Below are 17,207 nucleotides of genomic sequence, written 5' to 3'. Positions count from 1 at the left end.
TATAACCCCAGAGCTGCCTGGCTTGGTCAGCATGACAACGACGTAGAAGAAGTTATTGGAATTTTGATGTACCTGCGTTATACCACCCATAGCATATTTTCTGTAGGTGTCCATATAGGGCCCTCCAGCTGCTGTGGAACTACACATCCCAGCATGCTCTGCCACAGTTTTGCTATTAAGACATACTAAACTAAGGCAGGACATGCTGGGATGTGTAGTTCCAAAGCAGCTGGAGGGTCGTAGATTGAAGACCCATGATATAGAGCCCTATGGCAGTTCCCCGCAGGGATAGGACAGGCATATAATATGATTAGTTAGTATTTTATTTTAAGTCCAGGCCTCTGTATAGAAGGTGATTTCACATTGGGGAACATTGAGGCAATTAGCATGGGCATTTTTGGCCAAGTGTCCGTTGAAGATAATGACTTATTTAATGAATGAGAATACGTTAAATGAATAAAACGGGGGCACACGGAGGCTTGGAGAGGTGCCGCCTGGCTTCCTTCTCCTGGCATCCTCTCCACGCGTGCTGGGGCCAGGAGCTCGCCGCGGCACCGATCTGCCGTATTCCTGAGCCAGCCATGTTTCCATGGTGGCCTCCAGGTTAGATCCCTCCGCTCTCTCTGACAGACACTCGGATCTAAAATGGTTTCTTCTTCACCCCCTCCTCTAGGTCAGGCAGCTTTTGTTTGCAGAGAGCCATTTGTGATGATAGATTAGTCGTCTCCTCCTCCTTCTCTTCTTCTCCTGTCCTTTCATGGGTTGCTGATGAATCTGACCGCGCTTCTCTAGTTCTGTCAGGAGCAGTGTCTGCCAACAGATCTCCCTGATGGGGGGGATGCTTCTGTCCCCGCTGGGGGTGGGGGGGCTGCGCCCCAATGTAGTCCAGTGCTAAATTATAGACACTCCAGTTAATGTTTCCTTGCTGTGTATCCCGAGTTAATAAGATGGCAGCCAGTCAGGTGCCCACTTTCCATCGGCCACTGTGGTGTTTCAGGTACAGGCAGGGTCTACCCCTTTATACACCAATCGTCTCGCCTCAGGATATTGTCCACAGCCTGAAACCATGGCGGCTCTCTAGGCATCCATCTTGCTGCTCCTCGTGGGTGGGCTTAAGGGGTGGAGCGGAAGAGGGTGTGCAGAAGGCTGCCCAGTGGTTGTGGGCTACGGCAGCTCCAGGAGCCCATGTGTCCCTCCACTAGGCCCAGGATTCCCCTCACCCACACAACTCACTCCAAGCTGCCAGACCGGTACTGCGGGTATGTGGGAGTATATTTTTTAAAAGCAAAAATGTTTTTCCGCTGGGAATGGATTTACACAGGATTTTATGCCATGCTTGGTGCCAATCAGAGAGAGTGTCGGGACCGCTAGGTGTCAGGTTTAAGGGTTGATTGTGGTCACCTATTATAGCTCTGCGGTCTATAAGACTTGCTGTACGGCTGAGGAGACCGCTGAGACTTCTCCACGTGAAAATACATTTTTGTATCTGGGTTTAGAAATCACAAATTCATGAGTTGTACGCTGAGGTGTGACTGGCGACCCGTACTGGACTCGTGCTAAGCCTCCACGTACTACTAGTGACATACAATTTGGTGAAAGGTTTGGAGGCTGTGGCTGGCAGACAGACTAGGCCGCTCTGTAATGTCTGAGGGTTAGACACTATGATGTATATCCTAGTTCCCCGAGTACTGGTCTCAGCGCTCCGGCAGGTCAGGAAGATTCTTCTCCTCCCCCCCCCCCCCCCCCCCCCCATACAAGTCCATGAAATCTCTGAGTACATTTAGAGTTGTACAGACGGAAACATGTGATGATTAATGTTCCTGGGTAATGCTGCAAAAATCCTCTCTAAGAGCGAAGCTTGTTTGCAACCGCGGCCTCCTCTGTCCGGACCTCTCGGCGGATAAACTCTGCGGGTCGGTAGCTGTTATTGAGTCTCCAATTATTGAGGCTTATGCTGACCACCTTTGGCAGGAGCTTTGCCTAACGCTAGGGGGGAGGGGCTACAAGGAGTAAGATGGAAAAAAAATTGTTAAAGTTACATTAGGCATTTTGTGGGCTGCACTGACATTTCCCACACCAGTTTGCTAGATTTAGTGGCGGCACAAATTGATATCCCCCTTTACTATTGAGGTGTGGTGTAAAGAGTCGACATTCAATGCAACATGTTCATAATGTCTACACCAGAATGCCGACATAGTTTTTTTTTTTTTTGCATATTTACGCCTAACCCTAAACCTAACCATATCACTAAAATGTACTGTCAGCATTCTGGTGTCGACATTCTGACTGGATACCTCTTAGTGACTTGATAGTCTGCATTATAATGTAAATTTCTTTATACTTGGGGGTAAATTTGCTAAAGTGTACGTTCTTTTTTAGAAGTGAAGGTGTTGCCTATGGCACCAATCAGGTTTTAGCTATTCTCTTGTAGAAGGTGCTAGATGAATTATGAGTAGAATGATTGGTTTGGTTTAATTTAAAATGACTATACCAACATGGCCAAATAAAAATTGGCGGCATAGGAACCAAGCGCAAACGCAATCTGATGACAGTCTCCCCGCGTCAGTTTGACAGGGGCCTTGCGCCACTAGTGTGGGGGCGATTCCGTTATGTGCGAGGTACCACAGGACGCTCATGCAACGATTCTCTGCAATATATTGCAGGCAAGAAACTAGGCATTTTTTTACTTATTTTTTTGTATAATATAAAATATATATATATATATATATATATATATATATATATATATACCGACAATTCTGCTACATCTAGCGGCACTCGGAGACTTGGTAAAGTGGCAAAAAAGTGCTTTTACTAAATCATAATGACAATTTGCATTCTATATATAATATTTTACTAAGCGTAATAGCCTATGTGCATAGCTACATATTACGCCAGGGTCCGTCATTGGCTCGCTGTTATTGAATTTGCTGTAATCACATGAGTGGACGGGTCACAGCCTCTCGCAGAATCCGTGCACTCAAATCCTGAAATAACCTGTGCTGCTGTGATCTCGTGGCGTCAATGGCGCCACGACACAGGATTCCCACTAACTTGGGGAGAGGCGGGCGGGAGATGAAGATTTATAGCAGAAAAGTGCTCCGACCTCAATCAAACGTACTTGGAAATTTGCCTCGAGACTGTGGTAATCTATAAATGTTTCAAATGATTATTTATTTTCTATCTAAAATAGGAGCATCATTCCAAAAATATGCTGAAGGATCATTAAAAAAATTCCGTCTTTCTGCATGTTAACTCCGAAAATCCCAATACTCCTATACGCGCATAAAATATTATTTCCTTCATTGGTAGATTTTATGAGACTGTTAAAGTTTTATTTACTTTGTAGATAAAGACACAGACGTCACGGTGATGGACAATGGAGGCGATCTCGGAATGAGAGACACGATAAGCGTCGCTTCAACCGACTCCTTCATCTCTGTGTCAGAGGTATCGCACCGGACACTTATTTACTTTGTGTATGATATTTGTGAATGAAAATTTTTTAAGATTTTGTGCCTGATTCTGAGTAGAATTAGCATACATTCCAGAACGCTACTATGGGAAAAGGCGCTTAAGTGGCGGAAGCAGCGCACGACTCAGAATCCGCCTCTTAGGGGGGTATGCAATTAGGTCTGGGTTTTTTTCCGCCTTGGTGAAAAAAACGTGACTTTTCGCAATTTTTAAGGCAAATTGGGATTCACCCCATTCAATAGCAGTGCCGTTGTTTTTGCCTAGGCGAAAAATTCAGCAGGAGCAAAAAACATGTGGATCGGCAAATCCACATGCTTTCTCACCAGCGCCGCCGATTTTGAGGCATTTTTCACACAAAAAAAAAGTCAAAAGGCATTGGTGAAAATTTTCCCGATTTAATAGACGGGGGCAAAATCAACAGCTCCGATATTACAAGAGCAAATTGCATATGGGGGGGGGGGGGGGTATGCAGTTAGCTCTGACCGTTTCAGAGCGAATGAATTCACCCCCCTGAGTATTCAATTGCGGGCCATTTTCGCCAATGCCTTCTTCACCCTTTCATTTTTTTTTTAAGTGGAAAGGCATTGGCGAAAAATGCTTCAAAATTGGCGTAATGGCCCTCGTTTCTACGGAAATCACATGGATTCGCCGATCCACGTGATTTTCGCCCTTGCCGCATTTTTCGCCTATACGAAAAAATGTCCCTGCTATTGCATAAGGCGAATCCCCATTCGCCCTAAAAATAACAAAAAGCTACGTTTTTTTCGTCTAGGCGAATTTTTATATTTTTACCTGCTCTTTATGTTCACCAATTACACTAAAATACTGTACCTACCTCGTAGCAGAGGTAGAATTAGGGGTCATTCCGCCCCCTAGGCACAATATTAATGGCCGCTCCTACCCCATTTGATTATTATGTTAAAAACCATAATTTGCACATTGCCATTATAATTGGGTGTTTGCCGGGAGATGCAGGTACTAAGTCGACAATGACTAAGTTGACATTCCGTAATGTCAACGAGGTTAAACTGTTGACATCATACATGTTGACACTGGCGTATGAAATGTCAACATTTGCATTACTCTTAGAGTTAGTGCTAGGTATATACTCAGTGTCGACTTTCTGACCATGTCAACATTACATTGGTGTCGTTATGGTCAATGCTGACATTATATACCAAACTCTTTGCCAGTGTAACATGCATTGTGGACGGGTCACATAAGAAAATGTATCTGCAACCCAACCAGAGAGATGCTGCGGAAAACTGGGCAGGCCCACCTGCTGATTGGCTAGTCCCCAGGCCTGGGTGGACACTGATTGGTTCATAGTTTCCTTGTAACTACAAAATATTTCCACAGTGCCGTACCGTACGCCATCCGTGTATAGTGCGGATCCCAGATATGAGAACTCTCCCACTTGCAGTTGTGTCAGTTGGGTTAGGTGTGGGAGGTTGCTTTTAAAGATGACAGTACCAGGATTGCATTCTTCTTTTTGGGGTATATTGTTTGGCATATGCCATTTTCAGCAGCTGGAGGAGACAAATTTCCTTTGTACTTCTGACTTTTGCAGGATTGCAAAATACTCCAGGCTTCAGTATTTGCAGGAGAACCAACTGAAGTGTTCTATGTTAGGAATTTGTTGTGTAACAGAACAAATATCCGTTCCCTCTCCTTATATTAGTGTCCGCTATAGTCCCTGGCTGCGCCCTATCTGTCACATAATAATACATCAGTCCTATAAACTAACAATGCCACACGATGTATACAGGATGATCCCGCATCCTCTCCCTCCTTCCACTCTCTGGATTTCTAGGAATGTTTGGAGAAAGCATTTGCTGAAGAATTCAGCTGTTACTGGGTGTTAAGCTCTCAAAATATCTCCCTGCACTTCCATCGTAGCAAATACCGTGACCGCACACACTGCATCTTCCAATAAAGAGCCCGGCGACACAGTGGAGGTATAACCTCCATGTATCTCACGCAGAATACACCCACAGATGTAGGTTTGCTTGTTAGCTGCTAGTCATGACATTATAGGATTTCGCTGCTCTTGGGATATCTCACATGCAGCCCGGAACCGACACCCGCCACAGCTAGGGATAGCGCTGTCCCTACTGTGGTGTATGGGTACTGACCGCTGCAACTGTCGAAACAGGTAGCTGTGGGTATCGGAACGGTCAGTGCTACTGACTGGTCTTACATTGCACTGCATACTGGCGTGGCAAATATAAACTGGGGCACATAGCGCCCCTGTCATTGTACACGCACCTCCGATGTCATATATGGGGAGAAGCATCACGTAACGTGCACTGATAGCTTTCTACCCCCCCCCCATCAGCCCTTAATACATCCACCGCCATGTTCCCTACCACATGGAGACGCACATAAGGGTTTTGTTAAAGAAGCCATTTAATCTACCAGTATGTTTTTGGAGTATGGAAGGAAACCGAAGTACCCAGAGGGAACCCACACAAAACAGAGAAAACATACAAACCCCACACCCATTGGATATGGCCGGGAATTTAACTTACAACCTCAGGGCTGTGGGAAGTACACACACACAACAACCGGTAGTAACATTCACTGCTATATAACCGCTGCTGGGGTAATGGGTTTGGTTACCAGTAGCAGGGGGCAGTTGGCAGTTGGCGTCAGCAGCTGGGGAGAGGACGCAGCGAGAGGAGGGATTAGCTGTGCATAGAGAGGAGGAGGAGAGATTATTTTGGAGAGAGACAAGGTTACGAGGGATAAACAGAAATACTTCCAAACCAAGTGGATGAGTAACATTCTATTCATTTTATTGATAAGAGGAAGGATACACAGTAACGTGATTGATATTAGGAGTTTACTGCGGAAAGGGCATCTGGATTTGTGCACCCGCAATCTATGGCATTCATGGTAATTCAAATATATTTATGCAGTATTTAAGGGATTATTTATGATTTTAACACCACAAAACCACCTGAAATATAAATGTAACATCCAAAAATACTCCAATAGCAACAAAGCAATACAATCGCTTTCTACAGATAACAATGAGTATAAATAATCCGCAGCTGACCCAGATAATCGCAGCGTGAGGATCCGCCACAGCGCACCTTACATTACACAGATGGTAGCACTGTCTATTGCTAATGTCAATCTGCATTACGTGCAGGTGCAGCGTACAAGTCCAGTCTGAACGTGAGGACTTCCTTAGGATAAAACAATGACATTTGGGACAAGGCAAACTGGGTAATACCCCAATCGGGGTCCCGCTGCGTCATGCAGGAGTTATTCCTCCAGTCGGTATGTTACCAGTACACTGGTCAGAACATGCCAGGGTATCCAGATGTAGCTGGACCATTAGTGGGCACCTCTAGCTGGGACGTGGCACGCAGTAAGGCGCGGCTTCCTGTACTGGCTTCATCGTATAGATTTTCAATAGTTCTATTTCTATAATTTGTTAGAGGTTCTTGGCTTGGGGTTATAAATAAATAAAAAAAATACCGTTATTATCTTTCAGCGAGGCAGTATCGTAGACCCCTCCGCATTTTCCGCTGCTTAGATGCTCTTGGGAGGAAGGTGGGGGGCTGCATACATATTAAACATATGGCCAGAGTCTGCATTCCAGTAACAGCTCATTAATAAGGCCGGTCGGTGTATGACCTGTGTGTGTTACACGCGTGCCCACGTTACTCCATTGCCTTTTACTGACAAGCGGAATAATTGGGAAGAACGCTGCACCCCAGGGGTCAGAAATATTAGTTGTTTTTTCTTTTATTAATTCCAGCCTATATTGAATTTTCAGATTTGGTTGAAAGTATTTTATTTAAATAGGTCTAGATTTTGAAAGTTCTATCCCCCAACTCAGGCCTGGCCAACTTGTGGCTCTCCAGCTGTTTTGAAACTACAAGTCCCAGCATACCTACCCACTGCTCAGCTGGTAAAGCATGCTGGGACTTGTAGTTTCACAACAGCTGAAGAGCCACTGGTTGCCGAGGTCTGCCCCAGCTGATAAAATCGTAAGGTATTGGTGATCTGCTTGACTGTAAACTCTGGATGCTGTATACACTGTGGAAATATGCGTCCTGTAATGTGACAGATTAGCTAAGGGCTGTAATCTAAACATCAGATGTTTATATGATGCTATTTTCGGGGGGAAGTCGGCCAAAAGCCCCTGGCGTGACTGGGATTCTTTACTACAGACATAAATATTCAGAGGAAGATGTCTGGATATCTGGGTTCTGAAGCCGCATAAGTCATAACTGCTTGGATGTCTTGTCCGAGTACTCCGTACGCTGATACTTGTGATAAATGCGTTGTCAAAACATCCGCTTCTAGCGCCGGTCACGGAGACGTTTCCTGCTCATGTGCAGAGAGATGCGGATTGACCACAGAGGAAATTGTGTCCCATCATCTGATAATATATATGAATGATGGTGACTGGCAGCTTTCTGCAGGTCTGCTCAGTCCAGGCACCTTGGAATAAAGGCGATTATTCGGTCTCCATTACTGTCACAGTTACTGGCTAGCCGTTCTCTATCTGTGGTAATTATAAAGGTTTGCAGCTGCCTCGGTCCTTTATTGTAAATGAAGGTAAAGCCCAGCGTAGAGGGGCGCTAACGTCTGATTAATCACCCGTCTTGCTGGATGTTAAGCAGACTTTATGCAAAGGTTTATAGCGGAGGCCCAGGGGTCTGTCACTGACCTGCATATACCTACAGTATACATACAGTAATCTGCCACTGACCTGCATATACCTACAGTATACATACAGTAATCTGCCACTGACCTGCATATACCTACAGTATACATACAGTAATCTGCCACTGACCTGCATATACCTACAGTATACATACAGTAATCTGTCACTGACCTGCATATACCTACAGTATACATACAGTAATCTGTCACTGACCTGCATATACCTACAGTATACATACAGTAATCTGCCACTGACCTGCATATACCTACAGTATACATACAGTAATCTGCCACTGACCTGCATATACCTACAGTATACATACAGTAATCTGCCACTGACCTGCGTACACCTACAGTATACATACAGTAATCTGCCACTGACCTGCATATACCTACAGTATACATACAGTAATCTGTCACTGACCTGCATATACCTACATTATACATACAGTAATGTGCCACTGACCTGCATATACCTACAGTATACATACAGTAATCTGCCACTGACCTGCGTACACCTACAGTATACATACAGTAATCTGCCACTGACCTGCGTACACCTACATTATACATACAGTAATCTGCCACTGACCTGCATACACCTACAGTATACATACAGTAATCTGCCACTGACCTGCATACACCTACAGTATACATACAGTAATCTGCCACTGACCTGCATACACCTACAGTATACATACAGTAATCTGTCACTGACCTGCACACACCTACATTATACATACAGTAATCTGCCACTGACCTGCATACACCTACATTATACATACAGTAATCTGTCACTGACCTGCATACACCTACATTATACATACAGTAATCTGCCACTGACCTGCATACACCTACAGTATACATACAGTAATCTGCCACTGACCTGCATACACCTACAGTATACATACAGTAATCTGCCACTGACCTGCATACACCTACAGTATACATACAGTAATCTGCCACTGACCTGCATACACCTACATTATACATACAGTAATCTGCCACTGACCTGCATACACCTACATTATACATACAGTAATCTGCCACTGACCTGTATACACCTACATTATACATACAGTAATCTGCCACTGACCTGCATACACCTACAGTATAAATACAGTAATCTGCCACTGACCTGCATACACCTACATTATACATACAGTAATCTGCCACTGACCTGCATACACCTACAGTATAAATACAGTAATCTGCCACTGACCTGCATACACCTACAGTATACATACAGTAATCTGCCACTGACCTGCATACACCTACAGTATACATACAGTAATCTGCCACTGACCTGCGTACACCTACATTATACATACAGTAATCTGTCACTGACCTGCACACACCTACAGTATACATACAGTAATCTGCCACTGACCTGCACACACCTACAGTATACATACAGTAATCTGCCACTGACCTGCACACACCTACATTATACATACAGTAATCTGCCACTGACCTGCATACACCTACATTATACATACAGTAATCTGTCACTGACCTGCATACACCTACAGTATACATACAGTAATCTGCCACTGACCTGCATACACCTACAGTATACATACAGTAATCTGTCACTGACCTGCACACACCTACAGTATACATACAGTAATCTGCCACTGACCTGCACACACCTACAGTATACATACAGTAATCTGCCACTGACCTGCATACACCTACATTATACATACAGTAATCTGCCACTGACCTGCATACACCTACATTATACATACAGTAATCTGCCACTGACCTGCATATACCTACAGTATACATACAGTAATCTGCCACTGACCTGCATACACCTACAGTATGCATACAGTAATCTGCCACTGACCTGCATATACCTACAGTATACATACAGTAATCTGCCACTGACCTGCACACACCTACAGTATACATACAGTAATCTGCCACTGACCTGCATACACCTACATTATACATACAGTAATCTGCCACTGACCTGCATACACCTACATTATACATACAGTAATCTGCCACTGACCTGCATACACCTACATTATACATACAGTAATCTGCCACTGACCTGCACATACCTACAGTATACATACAGTAATCTGCCACTGACCTGCACACACCTACAGTATACATACAGTAATCTGCCACTGACCTGCACACACCTACAGTATACATACAGTAATCTGCCACTGACCTGCATACACCTACATTATACATACAGTAATCTGCCACTGACCTGCATACACCTACATTATACATACAGTAATCTGCCACTGACCTGCGTAAACCTACATTATACATACAGTAATCTGCCACTGACCTGCGTACACCTACATTATACATACAGTAATCTGACACTGACCTGCGTACACCTACATTATACAGTAATCTGTCACTGACCTGCGTACACCTACATTATACAGTAATCTGTCACTGACCTGCGTACACCTACATTATGCATACAGTAATCTGTCACTGACCTGCGTACACCTACATTATACATACAGTAATCTGTCACTGACCTGCGTACACCTACATTATACATACAGTAATCTGTCACTGACCTGCGTACACCTACATTATACATACAGTAATCTGTCACTGACCTGCGTACACCTACATTATACATACAGTAATCTGCCACTGACCTGCGTACACCTACATTATACATACAGTAATCTGTCACTGACCTGCGTACACCTACATTATACATACAGTAATCTGCCACTGACCTGCGTACACCTACAGTATACATACAGTAATCTGTCACTGACCTGCATATACCTACAGTATACATACAGTAATCTGTCACTGACCTGCATATACCTACATTATACATACAGTAATCTGCCACTGACCTGCGTACACCTACATTATACATACAGTAATCTGCCACTGACCTGCGTACACCTACAGTATAAATATAGTAATCTGCCACTGACCTGCGTACACCTACATTATACATACAGTAATCTGCCACTGACCTGCATACACCTACAGTATACATACAGTAATCTGCCACTGACCTACGTACACCTACATTATACATACAGTAATCTGTCACTGACCTGCGTACACCTACATTATACATACAGTAATCTGCCACTGACCTGCGTACACCTACAGTATACATACAGTAATCTGCCACTGACCTGCGTACACCTACAGTATACATACAGTAATCTGCCACTGACCTGCATACACCTACAGTATACATACAGTAATCTGTCACTGACCTGCGTACACCTACAGTATACATACAGTAATCTGCCACTGACCTGCATACACCTACAGTATACATACAGTAATCTGTCACTGACCTGCGTACACCTACAGTATACATACAGTAATCTGCCGCTGTTTAGAGAATCTTTGATCCTGATTGAGCGCAGATGACCATCCTGGGACCTCCCCAGTCGCATACAGCCCCGTCCTCGCTCGGTCACAAGATCCTCCTACTCATCTTCTGAAATACTCTGCGGTGCTGTGGGCATCTAGATCACCTGGATTGCTGATAAACTGAGTGTATCCTGGACACGGAGGAGATGAGGTATAAATTCAGCAAGGTCCCCTCTATCCGGTCAAACTCACTTTATAGAAGCGGCACAGAAAATGGCATTGTGCCAGCCTGCACATACAAAGACATTTGTGCTGGCGTTACCGGTGTAAATGAGGAATATTATTACTGATGGAGGCGGTTTGGGAGTCGGAAGGTTCGTAGCGGAATAACGTCTAGAGTAAAGATGGGACTCCAGCTTATAAATGAGAACACCTTCCAGGAATAGGTCTGCATGCGTGTGGGCTAATACATGCAGAAGGTAGATGAACCCTTTACACCGCAGACCAGGCTGGGGCTTCAGTGGCGTTGGCTGGCAGTGCATGCTGGGACATGGATCTCCTATACCGCAGGAGCTCCTGAGGGCGGGCTACCTCTGCTATACGCCCTATTCCGCCTGCACAGGGTGACACTAAAGCCTGCTTGTTCTGTTCCCCCGTAGCTCACAGATCAGCGGGAGATCAGGGGAGCCGGCGGCCTGCAGTCCCTCTGCCACTGTCCTCTATATGAAGAGGCCATGCAGCTAGCCGAGGAGGGGAAGATCTACTGCCGGGCGCTCAGGTAACAATATACTTTATGTATAACACCCTTTATTTCACTGGATATATTCTGATATAGAGGGGTCTATTTACTAAAACTCAGATGGAGATAAAGTAGCAGCCAATCAGCTCCTGTCATTTTTCAAACCCAGCCTGTAACATGGCAGCTAGGAGCTGATTGGCTGGTACTTTATCTCCGTCCAAGGTTTAGTAAATAGACCCCTTAGTCACTAAATTGCAGTATTACAGATTATCTTTTATTTCTGGCAAAAGCAAATGGTTGCTTATGGTTACGGGAAATGTTTGCTTAAAATATCTTCCCCTCTATCAATGGTAAGTCTCCATGATAATAGTGTGTGGGCGAGATGTACCCAGAATTCCATTTTGAATGTGATACATACCGCCATTTACCACATGCGTAGCGGCGTGCTTGCACAATCGCAAAGAAAATGGCAAAGGGTGGCTCTTCCGATAAGAACTGGCCTATGTAATATAAGGACTATCGGGTTTATGACACGGGAATCCTTCAGTGCAGACGTGAGCCGCGGGAACAATGGCAGGGATCCTACTGGATCCATCTCTGGGCATTCTGCGGTGAGAAGCCATAGGGTTCTATGAGGCAACGCCATCTATTAATGGCGTTACCTGACAGGTACAAGCTCCGGAAATATCCCTTTGTACATATGGGAGCTTTGTACATATGGGAAATGTGGTCAAATCCGTCGTCTGCGTTTTGACCGCATTTTCCTGTTAGTACATCCCACCCTATATATTCGCTTAATCTGGGTACACACTATGACGACTTGTCGGCGGACCCGAGGTTGCACTGACAGAGCGGTCTATTCAGATAAGTTTACATATTTACCGATTGGCTGCTCAATATGTCACCCTGACGTCACATCAAATAACCGCCCAGCTGTGATGTCAGTCCCTGCAGCAAACGTACGGGTGGTCATGTACACACAGCCAAATGCACCCATTTCTCTGTCATCGACTGTGTTGCACAATTAATGCAATATGTCTGTAAACGCCGTCATTCACCGCCATATTGTTTGTACCCACCCGCCCGCGATATATCGGCTGTTCGATTGAGCAGCCGATATATATCGCTCAGTATGTATCCAGCTTTAGCGTAAACTAAAGTAACAAAGAAACCTATATTACATGAGCACCGGAAAGGAAAAATAAGTGACAGCGCGAGAGAAAGAGAATTACAACTATATACTTCATATATCTGCAGCACCTCACTGACCCATGGGAATGAACGAGAAGGTCCTGCTTAGCGGCGGTGTTACCCTGGCCGTTGTCGCACAATTGGTCTGATATCGCTGTGGGTTTGACCTGACAAAACCACGGGAGGAATAACAGAGTTTACATAAATGCAGATTTTCGAGCGATTTCGCTGCAGGATTTAAAGCTGCGATTTTTATTTATTTCTCTTTTTAATAATTCACTGAAATTGTTATTGGGCGTGCTGGAAAATGGCTGCTATTAGCTCGTGTGTGCGCACATCCACCAGACGCACTAGCCAACCTCCTATGCCGTGAGGGACTCGGGAAACAGTTGTCTCTTGTTCCGTTTGATTGCTGGTAATGTCTGTGAGCGAGTTCTGTGAGCTACGGTTATATGATGGAAATGGTTCTTCTCGGTTTCCCCGCCGTTGCCTCGCATTGCGATACGTTCATGACAGAAGCAACATTGTGGGAAATCTTTACTGACTCTTGCAGGACCGACTTGCTGGAGTGCGGAGGGGACAGCGACTTCCTGGCTAAACTTCACTGCATCCGTCAGGCGTTCCAGGTAAACGATCGTTCTAATCAATTTTCTGTGCCTTGTTAACTTAAAATCCCACTTTGGTGGGCTTAAATGAGTTTGTTTCCCCCTGAGCAAAGTACTAAGGGGGAGATTTATCATTCCTTTTAAAGAGGCCAAGATGAGGCAATGCCTACAGTAACCAATCAGACGCTACCTACCTATAGAAACTACTAGACAAATGATAGCTGGAACCTGATTGGTTGCCTCTTGTCCTCTTCAGAAGGTGTGAAAATGTGGTGACCCCCCCCCCCCCCCCCCCCCCCCCCGGAAAAAAAAAAACAAGTGTTCTCTTCCGGTGTGTTTCAACCGCTCCATCCGTGTAGCCACACTGTCACCCATGGACAGCCATGGAATAGGCATCACAGAGGTTGCTACATGTCGTCATTCATGTCTCATGACCTCCTCTCAGCCTGTCCTATCACTTCCATCCTCCAGGTCGCACAGCGGGTGGGGTATGCGTGATCGGCGGTCAGGAGGACGCCGGTCAGCATACCTCCGCCGGTATACCAGCAGCGGAATGTCGGGGGGAGGAAGGGGGATGGTTGTGAGCGCAAGAAGCCCCTTGCGGGCTCGTGGACACCCACAAGTGGGAATAGTCCCGTCTAGTCGGCATGCCGACTGTCGGGAGTTAGAGGGTTCGGGATGTAGGGGGAGGTGTTGTGTCTCCTGACCGCCAGTCACATAACTACATACTATTTCCCCTGAAGTATTTCCTTTTGGAACGCAGCTGCGGGTGACTTGATTTGGGAGGGGTGTGTCCAAACTCAGATCTAAATTGCAGTGTAAGGACCAAGCTGGCCAGCATCTGTGAGCTACTGGATGTGGTCAGGATCCCAGCAGTCAGGATCCCAATGGATCCTGGAGGCAAGTTCTGAGGTATGGTTTAGGGTCAAGCTGTGGGAGGGGAAGGTATGGGTTAGGCTGCGGGAGGGGAGGGTTAGGGATAGGATGCGGGAGGGGTGGGTTAGGTTGCTGGAGGGGTGGGTTAGGTTGCTGGAGGGGTGGGTTAGGGTGTGGGAGGGGTGGGTTAGGCTTAGGCTGCGGCTGAGGTGGGCTAGGGTTAGGCTGCTGAAGGGGTGGGTTAGACTGTGGGTGGGGAGGTTTAGGGCAAGGCTTTGGAGTGGAGGGTTAGGGTTAGGCTGTGGTAGAGGAGGGTTAGGCTGTGGGATGGGACGGATCGGGTTAGGCTGTGGGAGTGAAGGGTTAGGGTTAGGCAGTGGGAGGGAAGGGTTAGGGTTAGGCTGTGGGAGGGGACGGATAGGGTTAGGCTGCGGGAGGGTTGGGATAGGGTTAGGCTGTGGGAGGGGACGGATAGGGTTAGGCTGCGGGAGGGTTGGGATAGGGTTAGGCTGTGGGAGGGGACGGATAGGGTTAGGCTGTGGGAGGGGACGGATAGGGTTAGGCTGTGGGAGGGGACGGATAGGGTTAGGCTGTGGGAGGGGACGGATAGAGTTAGGCTGCAGGAGGGTTGGGATAGGGTTAGGCTGTGGGAGGGGAGGATAAGGCTGCAGGAGGGGGAGAGTTAGGGTTAGGCAGTGGGAGGGAAGGGTTAGGCAGTGGGAGGGGAGGGTTAGGGTTAGGCAGTGGGAGGGGTGGGTAAGGGGTAGGGTTAAAATACTTAACAAGATCCGGCAGGATTCTGACCATTGGGATGATGCTGTTGGGATCCCAACTGCCAGGATTTCATACCCAACCTGTGAGCTACATGCAAAGTTAACCATGATTAAATGCCAAATAATCGCATTTATTTGCTCCAATTGCAGTGCAACGTGGTTTGCCCCAGTGCAGTAATTTCCGCTTCTTACTGAGCGTTCACAGTGTGAGCATGTAGGTGACGTCAGTGGGGGGGCATGGTGGCGCTACTGCGGGCATTACAGAGATGGACGTCAGAGTGCATACATCTGTTTGGAGTGGTATCTTTAGGCCCTAATATTGTGTAGGGGCCCTGTGTACAGATATGATGACTAGTAGCAAACCTAGCTGAACTGTAAACCCACATTGATACAACTAACCTAGAAAGCCAGCTCTGAGTGCAGGACCCTCCGTTCCAGAGCATGTGCTAATACGATTACTGGAACACGTGATGCTAGGCGTGTTCCTCCTTTATTTATCACCTGAAATAACATGGCCACCGGGGAACGCTGCCGCCGCCCGATTTGCTTATAGCCATTTATTTTTGCAGGTGATTATTTCCAACACCGACAACAGGATGTTTTTTATGGAGACTGGTAGAAGAATGTTCTCATGTCTGATCACCCGAGGCAGAAAGGTAAAAGGTTCCGTCTTCCTTACGTATGCTTATCTTATTTGCCGCTGACTGCCTGGGAAACAACGCGGTATATACTGTATATCATTTGTAGAATCTGAAGAAGTTTGAAGAAACGTATGATGAGATGATGTGTTTTCTGGAGAAGACGGAGACCTGGACAAACACCGAAATGGAACTGTCCAGCAGAGGGGTAAATATACACTGCTAATGGTCCTCTTTCCTCACACTGCGGGGGCTTCATCCCCCCATTCACCATATACTTATACCGGGGCTTCATCCCCCCATTCACCATACACTTATACCGAGGCTTTATTCCCCCCATTCACCATACACTTATACCGGGGCTTTATCCCACCATTCACAATACACTTATACCGGGGCTTCATCCCCCCATTCACCATACACTTATACCGAGGCTTTATTCTCCCCATTCACCATACACTTATACCGGGGCTTTATCCCACCATTTACCATACACTTATACCGGGGCTTCATCCCCCCATTCACCATACACTTATACCGGAGCTTTATCCCACCATTTACCATACACTTATACCGGGGCTTCATCCACCCATTCACCATACACTTATACCGGAGCTTTATCCCACCATTCACGATACACTTATACCGGAGCTTTATCCCCCCCATTCACCATACACTTATACCGGGGCTTCATCCCCCCATTCACCATACACTTATACCGGGGCTTTCTCCCCCCATTCACCATACACTTATGCCGGGGCTTCATCCCCCATTCCCCATACACTTATACCGGGGCTTCATCCCCCCCATTCACCGTACACTTATACCGGGGCTTCATCCCCCCCATTCACCGTACACTTATACCGGGGCTTCATCCCCCCCATTCACCGTA

The 17,207-nt window shown here is 46.2% G+C and overlaps 1 protein-coding gene across 10 annotated transcripts in view; it reads left to right on the top strand.

The window, feature by feature from the left end:
* Window positions 1–17,207, top strand: part of MIGA1 (mitoguardin 1) — an 82,508-nt gene that overhangs the window by 29,835 nt on the left and 35,466 nt on the right. For all 10 annotated transcript variants that reach the window (XM_063939035.1, XM_063939034.1, XM_063939033.1 and 7 more), the window contains exons 8-12: window positions 3,350–3,450; window positions 12,153–12,271; window positions 13,977–14,049; window positions 16,247–16,333; window positions 16,425–16,523. In XM_063939035.1, coding sequence (XP_063795105.1) covers window positions 3,350–3,450; window positions 12,153–12,271; window positions 13,977–14,049; window positions 16,247–16,333; window positions 16,425–16,523 — 479 coding nt within the window. The remainder of the gene's footprint in view (window positions 1–3,349; window positions 3,451–12,152; window positions 12,272–13,976; window positions 14,050–16,246; window positions 16,334–16,424; window positions 16,524–17,207) is intronic.

Source organism: Pseudophryne corroboree, chromosome 9 (genome assembly GCF_028390025.1).
Source record: "Pseudophryne corroboree isolate aPseCor3 chromosome 9, aPseCor3.hap2, whole genome shotgun sequence".
Classification (NCBI taxonomy): domain Eukaryota; kingdom Metazoa; phylum Chordata; class Amphibia; order Anura; family Myobatrachidae; genus Pseudophryne; species Pseudophryne corroboree.
Note: the sequence above shows the minus strand (reverse complement) of the source record. Positions and strands in the feature narration are given on the sequence as shown.